The following is a 12875-nucleotide window of genomic DNA, read 5'->3' as shown; positions in this document are numbered from 1 at the left end:
TCCCGGGCCAGCATTATCCAGCTCCACCAATCCAGGGCCAGCATTATCCAGCTCCACCACCAATCCAGGGCCAGAATTATCCAGCTCCACCAATCCCGGGCCAGGATTATCCACCTCCACCAATCCAGGGCCAGCATTATCCAGCTCCACCAATCCCGGGCCAGGATTATCCACCTCCACCAATCCAGGGCCAGCATTATCCAGCTCCACCAATCCCGGGCCAGGATTATCCACCTCCATCAATCCAGGGCCAGCATTATCCACCTCCACCAATCCCGGGCCAGGATGATCCGCCTCCACCAACTCAGGGCCAGGGGAACCTTAAAAAAAACAAAACAAAAAAAAACCTTATACAGATACAGCAGACCATCTTGCCCCCTGCACCGCAGAGCACCACGAGGACACCGGTGACCGACCAGCAACCGTTACCATCCACTTCTGGTTCAGATGCTGTTGCCACAGAATTGAAAACCCATCTGCATTTAAAGGCAATAAGTAAGATATTAGAGAGAGGGTGTGTGTTTTATGACGACTGAAAAACTGGGGGTCATAGACTGCACGACTGCCTCAGATGAGGGACCATACACTAGTGCTGCATGATTAATCCAATCGCGATGTCAGCACATGCGATTACACAACCACAAAAGGGTGCGATTATTTAAAAAAAAAAAAACGTCTCGTCTCTGTGTGTGTGATTAGAGAGAAAGTTGGTAAAAGAAGGAGAGATCTGCGGGTGCTTATGCAGAACTAGTGCACATTTAAGGGTGTATTCACACCTATCTCGTTTGGAGCAGTTGTTCCGAAACAGAGAGCATTTTCCCCCTTGGTGCGGTTTGTTTGGGGGAGTGTGAACACAGCAATCGCACTCGGATGCGGGACAAAACAAGCAGACCGAGATCGCCAAGAAAGGGTGGTCTCGGTCCGCTTTAAACAAACTCTGGTGCGGTTCGTTTGTGGTGAGAACGTGATCCGACCTCGATCCGACCTCGATCCGCCACAACTGCAGGAAACAGTGCGCATTTTTGGATAAACCAGCTGCCGTAGTCAGCTGTGCGTAATGGCCTGAAGAACGAGCATTTTTATCGTTTAAAAACAACGTCTTTCAGATCCTGTTTTGGCGACTTGTGACTTGCATCGATAAACTTTGGGGGATTTTTGGATCATCACATCAGCAGTTTGAACTCAATCAACTTACCTCGGTCTCCATTCAATAAATGAAAACAAGTCGTGGTAATCAGAGCCAGCCTTCTTTGTGATAAGATTGTCTGGTACAATCAGACTGATTGCATGTCTTCCTCGAAATGTCCGTTATTATTCAATTATTTATTTATATTTTATTACTGACAGGACAGGTGTTCATATAGCCTATGTCTCGGCTAATCCTCGTCTCCGTGATAGTAGCCTAATAGCAGAATTTGCGAGGGTCTTTGATCTTCTATCTCCAAATTCCCGATAGCCTAAATAGGCTAAATAAATACATAGGCTACATAGCCTACATTAATAAATAAATAAAGAACTTTCTCCCTCTCTCTCTCTCCCGATCCATCCCCCTTTCTTTCTCTCTCTCTCTCCTCGCACGGCGCACGCCCGACATAGCCTACAATGTAGGTCTAACAAAACGCATTCTTATAATCATATAGGAAAATCTCTGGGAATAATCTTTTCCATCCCGAGAGGCTATTAGCCTATCAGAGTGTCTGCTGGCCAATCCAGGAAGTTTGACAATACTATTTGGACCGTTTGATTTGTGGCTGTGTGAACACAAACGAACCAAGGCACAAATGCAACAATTGTATCAATTAAGTACCTGAATCGGAACAAAGCAAACGACCTACAGGTGTGAATGCACCCTAAGTGTACAGTGGGTAATGAGCTGCTGTGCTGAAGAATATAACAAGATTAACAAGGTTGAGAGCAGAGACATTTTGCATCTGCAGCAGCACCTCAGCTCCTAGCTAGCCAGTCACATGACGCTGTCAGGTTACTTCGATGAAGTCTGCAGTCTCTCCTCGGGAAGAGCCTGTTGACACGAGGTAGTCTCTGCACATTACTCCCGTCTCTCACGTGAGTGTGGCGTTTAAGGTCGTTTGTAATCTGTCGCTACAAAAGAAATGGCTGTGTATTAGATAGATAGATAGATAGATAGAGTACTTTATTCATCCCCGAGGGGAAATTCTGGCGTCACAGCAGCAGTAGCATCAATGACAAGAGCATCAATGACATTAAACAATTAGACAATAAAAAAAAGTTACACAAAATAAAAAAAGTTACACAACTTCCGTAGGTAAGGTGCAGAAACAGCAGTATTAAAATATTGCAATAAGAAAAGAAACAAACCAATACGCGAAAATATACAATATACAATAACAATATATACCACTTTACTTCCACCGCCTTTACATCTTACGTTTCCCAGAACTGTAGGTAAATTAAATCAAATCCGCTAACACTAAATACTCCTAAATAGTATTGAATAATACTATTATTTATATTCCTATTATTTCTATAACTAAACTAAAGCTGTACAGTTTGTTATTATATATATATATATATATATATATATATATATATATATATATATATATATATATATATATATATATATATATATTTATATAATGATTGATATGACTATACATACTATACATAGTGAGTGTGCAATGTGGGCATGTGCACAGTGCATTGGATTCAATGTTCAGGAGGGCGGGAGGGGCGGTAGGGAGAGGAGGGCCCTCCTCTCTCTGCGTGTCCAGGAGTTATTGTAAATTGTTATTGCGGTGGGTACGTCCTGTAACGCTCCTTGCTGCAGGGAAGCTGACGGAGCCTCTGACTGAAACCGCTCCGTTGTCCAGCCAGCAGGTCGTAAAGGGGGTGTGTCGTGTCATCCATGATTTTGAGTATTTTTTGTAGCATCCTTCCCTCCACAACCACCTCCAGGGGCTCCAGAGTGGTCCCCAGCACAGAGCCCGCTCTTCGAACAAGTTTGTTCAGCTTGTTAGAGTCGCTGGCTCTGATGCAGTTGCCCCAGCAGGTGGCTGCAAAGAGAATTGCGCTTGCTACCACAGACTGATAAAAGATATGCAGCATCTTGCTGCACACGTTGAAGGATCTGAGCCTCCTCAGGAAATAGAGTCTGCTCTGTCCCTTCTTGTAGACAGCCTCGGTGTTGCATCTCTAATACAATTACTCATTGTATTACTGGACAGACGTAGTTAGTTAGTACAGATGTAACTAACTTTGCAGTCTGAGCCATCTTACCCAGCATAATATGCTGTGTTATGTGTTATTATGTGCTATAACACAGGGCTGCAGTTTCTATTTTTCTGGTGTTTATTTTTTCTGTGTTTGAAAAACACAGAAAAATGTCTCAAACACACTGATATCACAGGATGTTGTGAAGAGTACATGGCTATATCATTTGTAAAGATTTTATTATAGAAAAAATATGCTGTATTCTGTTTTTAAAAGGTTTTATTTTTTGAAAGATAATTTTATTCAAAATAGTTTTTATATATTTTATATTTTAATATATTTCATGTATTTTAGTCTTGATACTGTGAAACCATGGTATATTTGTCCAAGGTTATCATACCGTCACAACCCTAGATACCATTTTTCCCCAAATTGTGCAGCACTACCATACACTACACGACTTGTCACAGCAACTGAACCCAACTGAAACCGAGCCGCTGCGTGTTATTCTCTCTGTCTCACTCGCTCTCTCTCTACCCGCTCTGTCTTTCACAGAATGCCTCGGTACGGAGTCCCTGACCAGGCGTCAGGTAGGTTTCCTCACATCACTTGCATACTGTACATCTACAAACTGATATCCATACATGTGTAATGTGAAATACATCTGTCTGCGTGCTGTGGCTTTGACTCGAGTCAGAGTCTGTCTATGAAAGGAGCTGTCAGCCTAAGAATGTAACCCAATGTGCTTTGTTGCTTTTGTCTTTCTCTGTGTCTCGGTTTTCCCAGTTCATGAAGCGTAACCTGAGGCACATGCTGTTAACCAACTTGCCGCGGTGCTTTGACAGCTACAAAGCGGGCGACATCGCCAAACTGCTGATGCCGTTTGTATTCGTTAATATTGCAAAGAAAATCATAATTGTCCCTGAAAGTTGCACGGTAAGAACCTGCTTTTTTTTCCTTTATCCCATATTCTGATGCTTTTTGTTTCTTTTCTTCTTCTTTTTTGCCCACCATGGTGATGAAATCGTGGCCGGAATATGTATTTTGTCTTTTGATCTTCGCTTTCCATTGCACATGATATTAGCACTGAAAGATATTGATTATTTGAGAGTATTGCGCTTTAAACTGCAATTCAAGTTCTTGTCATAAATGTTTTAGAAAAATGAAAGAAAATGATTCAGTTGATTATTAGTCTCGCTGGCCACTGGCCAGCCTCCTCTCCCTTCTTTTCCGAGGAGTCTGGCGCCGCAGGTCTCCTTAACTGGGATAAACCCTCCCCTGCTCTACTCTGCTCTCCCATTGGAGGCGTCGGTTTCAGAAGCTGCCGGATTTCCGCTCCCCGCTTAAGAAGCTCTGTCATTGGCTCCGACCATGTCAATCAGAGTGACGTCCGCTCCCTCCTCCCTGTGTGTTGCTGTAAATAGTCCCCTGCCGCCTCAGGGAAAACAACGCTAACTAGCTAGCAAGCTAACGGCAGAAACCTACACGCTAGCTCGTTGCTACACGCTGAAAACAGCAAGTTGGATTGTTTGAAACTATTTTCCAAGGGCACTGCCGCTAAGCGCCGCCCATCGCAATCCCACTATGGAGACCTGCGGCGCCAGACTCCTCGAACGGAAGGGAGAGGAGGCTGAAGGGAGAGGAGGCTGAAGGGAGAGGAGTCTGAAGGGAGAGGAGTCTGAAGGGAGAGGAGGCTGAAGGGAGAGGAGGCTGAAGGGAGAGGAGGCTGAAGGGAGAGGAGTCTGAAGGGAGAGGAGGCTGAAGGGAGAGGAGTCTGAAGGGAGAGGAGTCTGAAGGGAGAGGAGGCTGAAGGGAGAGGAGTCTGAAGGGAGAGGAGGCTGAAGGGAGAGGAGGCTGGCCAGCGAGACTAGTTGATTATTGATTCTGTGTTGAATTCTACCAGGCTCCGATTTGACAATAATATACTGATCTCTAAAACCATTTTAAAGATGACTCTGGCTTGTGTTTGGCTGCTTTTTCTTCCAGGCCGTCGTCGAGATGCCGACTGCAGCAAGGTTGTTTGACTTGCAGTTGCATGTTAAGAAAAGTCCTCTGCTGTTCAAAGGGTCGACGCTCGGCTTAGACGTAGTGGCCGAAGACATCGATATGGCAATGGTAAAAAAACACACACACACACACACACACACACACACACACACACACACACACACACACACACACACACACACACACACACACTATATATAGCCATACATGGCAGAGGACACACACATACACACTATATAGAGCCGTACATGGCAGAGGACACACATACAGACATACACACACACATACACACTATATAGAGCCGTACATGGCAGAGGACACACACATACACACTATATAGAGCCGTACATGGCAGAGCACACACACACATACACACTATATAGAGCCGTACATGGCAGAGGACACACACACACACACTAGAGAGCTGCGCGGGCCTGAAATCTCGGCCCGAGCCCTCCCCGGCCCGTGACATGCAGACCCGTGCCCGATCCGGCCCGGAGGAGTTATGAAATTAATTGGCCCGAGCCCGTTGCGAGGCCCGAAGCCAATATTACGATATAATGACACATCTCTCCCCCTCTCTGTTCCTCAGCTGCTGCGGTGCTCCTGCAGCCTCTCTCTCTCTCTCTCTCTCTCTCTCTCTCTCTCTGTCCGCTCCGCTGCTGTAGCCTACACGGACGCACACAAGGCTTGTTTCTCTCTCTTTCTCTCTCTCTCTCTCTCTCTGTTCGGGAGCTGTCTGCGCTGTACACCGACGGACACGCGGCACACGGCTTGTTTCGTTGTTTTTTACATACTGACAGCACGCTGTCTGTTGCTGACTTAGCAGAAAGCTACATGTCATGACATGAGTCCTGGCAGACTAACGTCACGTGAGGGTCTGTGTGTGACTGTGGCTGGGGGAGTGTCTGTGCACTCCTCCTCTTTGTCTGACTGCTCTGCTGTGTCAAATCAAGCGAGTAACACAACGTTATTTAATTTAATTATTGAAACGGCCCGACCCCGGCCCGGCCCGGACCTATTAATTAAAAATAAATCAAAAACAAGCCCGGCCTCGGCCCGTATTGGCAGGCCCGAGGGCCCCGCGAGGGTACCCTCGGGTTTGCAGCTCTCTAACACACACACACACACACACACACACACACACACACACACACACACACACACACACACACACTATATAGAGCCGTACATGGCAGAGGACACACACATACACACTATATAGAGCCGTACATGGCAGAGGACACACACACTATATAGAGCCGTACCTGGCAGAGGACACATACATACACACTATATAGAGCCGTACATGGCAGAGGACACACACATACACACTATATAGAGCCATACATGGCAGAGAACACACACATACACACTATATAGAGCCGTACATGGCAGAGGACACACACACATACACACTATATAGAGCCGTACATGGCAGAGGACACACACATACACACTATATAGAGCCGTACATGGCAGAGGACACACACACATACACACTATATAGAGCCGTATATGGCACAGGACCATGGCAGAGGACACACACACATACACACTATATAGAGCCGTACATGGCAGAGGACACACACACATACACACTATATAGAACCGTACATGGCAGAGGACACACGCACACATACACACTATATAGAGCCATACATGGCAGAGGACACACACACATACACACTATATAGAGCCGTACATGGCAGAGGACACACACACATACACACTATATAGAACCGTACATGGCAGAGGACACACGCACACATACACACTATATAGAACCGTACATGGCAGAGGACACACGCACACATGCACACTATATAGAGCCGTACATGGCAGAGGACACACACACGCACACATATACACTATATAGAGCTGTACATGGCAGAGGACACACACATACACACTATATAGAGCCGTACATGGCAGAGGACACACACACACACATACACACTATATAGAGCCATACATGGCAGAGGACACACACACACACATACACACTATATAGAGCCATACATGGCAGAGGACACACACACATACACACTATATAGAGCCGTATATGGCAGAGGACCATGGCAGAGGACACACACACATACACACTATATAGAGCTGTACATGGCAGAGGACACACACATACACACTATATAGAACCGTACATGGCAGAGGACACACACATACACACTATATAGAGCCGTACATGGCAGAGGACACACACACACACACACACACACATACACACTTTATAGAGCCGTACATGGCAGAGGTGGGACTTGAGTCAGCCTCAGTTTTAATCACTTTAGACTTGACTTTGATTTGTACTTTGATGACTTGAAAATGTTTCTAAATGTGTTTCATCTTGATCTTGTGTTTGTGGTAACTTACTTAGATTGAAAGTGATGAGATTTGTTCCAGCAGAAGACTGATTTCTGAATTTGTATTGGATGACTGAATTTAAATTCTGTTTTCTGAATTTGTATGGAATGATTGAATTGATTAAAGTTGGCCAAGGTCCCGCAGAGCGCCACACCGACACTGGTGACCAACCAGCAACCGCTCGTGCCCATGTCTGGTTCGGATGCAGTTACCACGGTGACAGCATTGAAAACCCCAACTCTGCCTCCCAGGCCAATAAGTAAGAGATTAGTGTCTGCGTGTGCGCTCGCTTATGCATTGGGCTGATATTGACTTATATTGAAAATTGGTGTTAGTGTCCCTTGATGGTCCAAATGTTTTTTCAAATTATGTTGATTTTTTCCACCCCGATTAATACAAATCTTGGGGAAACACTGAATAATTTTAATTTTAGGGATATTCTTTTCATTTGAAATTGTCAAATGTTAAGATCGTATTGCTATCAGCCTTCAAAAACTCATCTGGTGCTGAAAAATTAAGCCTATGTGGAAATGCCAAAAACAGTTGCAGTTCCTCGAATGGCCACTTGAGGCTGGCTCAAAAGAGTCATTCCCCATAGACCCCAATGTTAAAATGCCCAACTTTACTTCAGAAATAAACATGTTTACAGCCTTGTACAAAAAAAAAATCTATAGCTAATTTTCCCATTCATGAAAACTGTACAGGGCTGAATTATTATTTAACCCGCTCTCAAATGCCAATCGCCTGTTTATACTTTCAAATTACATAACATTTCTACTTACATCACGGGGGGTGATGTTCAATATCGCAGAAAATATTGCAATATTCCTGATAACAGTGTGATATTTGATATTATCAATTATTGGCCCATGCTTAGGTTTATGTGGTGTTTGTGGAAAATGTGTGTGTCATGCGCTAATTAAATTTATTTTTCCTTTTGAATGGTGTCATTTTACATTATACACTATGTACTTTAATAATTTCATAATGAAATATATATATATTTTTTTAATGAAAATGAAAAGTAATCTCGTGATTCTACCCTGTGGAGAGTAACTTTCAAAATCCCTTCCTTAAATTCACTTTGTTTGAAGATGCGGCGACAGCAAGTAAGTCTAAAATGGAAGCTGAATCGACAACGGTCACCTCCAACACTGTGGGCGAAGACTCTGCTGTGTCTGCTGAAGTACCAGAGAGTGTTACCAAGACACCACTGACCCACCAGCAACCGCTAGCGCCCACGTCTGGTTCAGATGTCGTTACCACGGCGACGGCATTGAAAACCCAAACTATAGGTGCCGGACCAATAAGTAAGAGATTTTAGTGTCCCTTGAAGGTTCAAATGTTATTTCAAAATATGATTTATCTTTCTCCACAGAGATGAATAAAACTCTTAGGGAAACGCAGAATAATTGTAATTTTGGGGATATTTATTTTGACATGAAAATTGTCAAAATGTTGCACTAGCGCCTCCTCTGGTCGGTCGGGCATCTGTTCGGGGGGGAAGGGAACTGGTGGGAATAGCGTGATCCTCCCATGTGCTACGTCCTACCAGTGAAGCTCCCGCTGTCAGGTGAAAACTAGAAGCGGCTGGCAACTGCGCATATTTTGGAGGAAGCATGGTGCTAGTCTTGGCTCTGCTCAGCTCGGCAGAGGGTGCAGCAGCGACCGGGGCAACAAAGGGGGAAATTGGCCAATTAGGGTGAAAATGGGAGGGAAATCGGAAAGACATAATAAATCAAATTTGTCAAAATGTTAAGATGGTGAATATTAGACTCTATGGATGGATGTTCTCTGTGAGATACTTAGAGGGCCGAGCTGACTGTTGGCGTCCAGTTCTAAAATATGTTCTAAAATATGTTCATACTCTATAGATATACTGTGCAGTGATTGCTGTGTAGAGCTATTGTATGTTGAGTTTTATTTGGAGAGCTGAATAGGTTCTGCCACCATTTTCCTTTTCCTTAGACTGTGATGTATGCTTTGTGAAACTCCTCTGAAGATTGTACCTGGGTCTGCCTCCACACCACTAGGCGGAGACAAAGACCCATGAAAACGCTATTTAAGCACTTCCTAAAATGTATTTTTCACTTGACACTGACGAAGGCCCGAACCAGGCCGAAACTCCACCACGGGAGCTATCTAAAATTGTGTTGCGAGCCCTTTTTTTCATTTAACACGTTCACTGCCGTGGACGAGATATCTCGTCAAGCAGAAACCAACGGTTGACTGCCGTGGACGAGATATCTCGTCCAAATTTTTTTTTTTTTTTTTTTTGACGGTGGGATGTCGATCAACCCCTTTTACATCTCCTATAAAAATATGGGAGGTATTGAATGTGTATAATCTATTTTACCGACCCACTAAGTGGCGACAGTGCTCTCCAGACGAGAGAAAGCCAAGAAAAAACAGCCGCGTGAGGAAGCCATTCTCATGAAAATGGATTGGCGAAAACGCTTTCGCTTTCGCGCTGGGAGCTGGTGGTGGGGGATTGCAAATTTGCATAATAGATTATGGGTGCAACACACTTTGAAACACGCAGCATAAATAAGAACAGAATCGCAAAAGCTTCATCAAAGCTCTCAACCGAAACCCCAAGAAACGAGCGAGCCCATCCAGACTCGCCCGACGAGGGGCAGCCAGGCAGCACAGACAGCAGAAACTCGCTTGTCACACACCCGCTGCAGCCACGGAGGGAGGAGGAGAACACACACGGAGGGAGGAGTTTGAAGGAGAGGGGGGTTTCCTGCTGTTATGGAGGAAATTACTGTTCAAAACTATTGTTTAGATGTCTGACGTCTTACTGATGCCAAAAATAAATGGTTAAAGTGACTGTTCTATCGAATTTCACAAAAAGCCATTTATCTTAGCTTAAATTTTCAGACGCTGAAACCATGCTGTATTCAACTGCTAATGCCTACATAACTACTAACTCTAAAAACTAACTCTTTTAGACAGAGAAAGCACACATTCTATTAGTTCTTTTGAGATATTTTGTGTTCACAAAATACTAGCAGAAAAGAATCCTCGGCTCTTGAAAGATGAGCCAGAATCCTCAAAAAAAAACCTTGGCAGAAGCTACCTACAGTATTGAAAAAACGGCTGGCAGTGAATGTGTTAAGAAACAAACTTTTCAGGGTGAGTCAAAAATCATAATTAAAGCGGAAAATAAGGTCCAGGTTGTAAAAAAAATAAAAAAAATCCTTTAACTCATTCACCGCCAAAGACGTCTTTGACGTGTTATCAGAAATAGCCATCCACGCCAAAGACGTGTTTGACGTGTTTTTGTTTTTATTAGTGCAGCGCTTAGTTCAAACACTTCCCCGGCCTGTGACACAGACACAGGTCCCTAACCTCAAAGTCAAGCCGACAGCACGTTATCAAACACATACCGCAGCTGTTGTTTGAAATAAGGAAGAAGGAGGAAAGGAGGAAAAAGAGAGAAATGCGCTTCCTTGTAGAGAGGAGAAACGCCATTGAAACGCCGCTCGGCGCGCTGCACTGCTCGCCTTGCTGCAGCCTGCAGCAAGGCGAGCAGTGCAGGGCGAACCTGGATTCGATTGCCTAGTCAAACCCGTGACGAACATGATCGACCCAAGCCGGACCCGTTCCTGTGTCGTGTCGCAGCATTCGTCCCAGCCCGAACGAGAGGAGGAAAACGAGCAGAGGAGGCAAAACGCTGATGGGGAAGGAGGGGGAAGGAGGTGCGGGGGAAGGAGGTGCGATCTAGCAGCAGCTGTGGACAGAACTCTCTCTCTCTCTGTGTGTGTGTGTGTGTGTGTGTGTGTGTGTGTGTGTCTGTGTCTGTGTCTGTGTGTGTCTGTCTGTCTGTGTGTGTGTCTGTCTGTCTGTCTGTCTGTCTGCACACTCACTCACACTGAGCAAACTGTATTGTTGAATGTAAAAAAAGCACTTCATATATATATATATATTTTTTTTTTGTCATTTGTGTCATAATGAATAATATTTACATGTCTGATGTCAATACAGTTCAAAATAAAAGAATTGAGAGCGAGTTCTGCCTGAGATTGTGTGCTGTACATAAATGCCATTTTCTGCTATTTCTTTTCTCAGAGAGACCTTTTGGGTGAAAACAGGGTGTATATAAATGGCTATAAGTAGAGTACAGAACATGCTAAAAGCTCACTTCTTTTTCCCTGGTGAACCCAGAGACGTACATCTTCATTTTGAGGTATTGCAAATCACTTTGGTGCTAATAGATAATTTACTGTGGGTCTTGAAAGATGACCAACAATTATGAAAATCTTTGGCCTGTGCTAAATATTGGCAGTCCTAAACTGGCCATGAATGAGTTAAGATGGTGAACATGGACACAAAATGTCAACTCTAATCCAAGTGTATTGCTAGTATCAGCCTTCAAAAAATGTTGGAACTCTAGTGTGTATGTGTATGGTCAAGAGAGCATCGCTATAAAGATGTGTGAACGTGGTTATGATGCTTACATTTTTCTCTCTCCCCCTCTGTCACTCTCCTTTCATTCTCTCTCTGTCTCTCTTCCTCTCCCGCTTTGTCTCTCTTTCACAGATCGCCATGTTTGGGACCCCTCCAATGACCGGGAAGATGTAGGTTTTCCACACATAATCTTCATACATTTGTAAAGTGATAATCATACGTGTAATGTGAAAAACATCCGTCTGAGTTGCTGTGGCTTTGACTTGGCTCTGGTCTGTCTATGAAAGCAGCTGTCAGCCTATGGCCGTTTTCATTTTTTTTTCTTTTCATTTATTTATTTCACAGGCACAGTGCATATTAATAAACAGTGTGTGTTAACAAACACCATAAATGTGCCAGAGTTAGCCCGGGGGCTAGTTTACATCTGTAGTCCCTGGCCACGTGTAAAGATGGCATCCTAAAAACAAAAGACAAGTTTACAATAATAATAATAGACATGCAGTAAGGTAGATACAGTACAAACAGCAAGACAACGTTACAGCAGCACCACAGACATAGTTACTGTAGGGACAAGCGACAGGAGACAGCAGCACCATATGAGGACATGCAGACATGTGCAGCATAACACAATGGCGCACACAGAATGGTTTCCTAAAGTAATGCGGGCAGATTTGGTGACTTAGTAACCATGTCCTTAATGCTCTGGAAAAAGACCTGTAGGTGGTAAGTTCTCTGATATGGGCTGGTATAACATTCCATTCATGTGCGGCTATAGTTGAGAAGGCTGACTGACTGAAGGCGGATTTTCTTAGGGGGATGATGCAGTTTCCTTTAGTGACTCCTCTTGTGATATGGTTAGTGTTATGTCGTTGGCTAACAAACAC

The 12875-nt window shown here is 44.2% G+C and overlaps 1 protein-coding gene and 1 long non-coding RNA gene across 2 annotated transcripts in view; both read left to right on the top strand.

Annotated features, from left to right (window-relative positions):
• Nucleotides 1-278: 278 nt before the first annotated feature.
• Nucleotides 279-4105, top strand: LOC310779245. Its single transcript, XR_014552825.1, has 3 exons — nucleotides 279-495; nucleotides 3748-3782; nucleotides 3979-4105. It is a non-coding gene; the product is annotated as an uncharacterized lncRNA (long non-coding RNA).
• Nucleotides 4106-5190: 1085 nt separating this feature from the next.
• Nucleotides 5191-12875, top strand: part of LOC310779504 (uncharacterized protein) — a gene marked incomplete at both ends in the record, with an annotated part of 28587 nt that continues 20902 nt past the window's right edge. Inside the window, 4 exons of the mRNA XM_083640035.1 lie at nucleotides 5191-5307; nucleotides 7705-7837; nucleotides 8673-8888; nucleotides 12124-12161. Of these exons, the coding sequence (XP_083496161.1) occupies nucleotides 5191-5307; nucleotides 7705-7837; nucleotides 8673-8888; nucleotides 12124-12161 (504 nt within the window). The remainder of the gene's footprint in view (nucleotides 5308-7704; nucleotides 7838-8672; nucleotides 8889-12123; nucleotides 12162-12875) is intronic.

This window comes from Poromitra crassiceps (assembly GCF_964638095.1).
Source record: "Poromitra crassiceps genome assembly, chromosome: 7".
In the NCBI taxonomy this organism is placed as follows: Eukaryota; Metazoa; Chordata; class Actinopteri; order Beryciformes; family Melamphaidae; genus Poromitra; species Poromitra crassiceps.
Note: the sequence above shows the minus strand (reverse complement) of the source record. Positions and strands in the feature narration are given on the sequence as shown.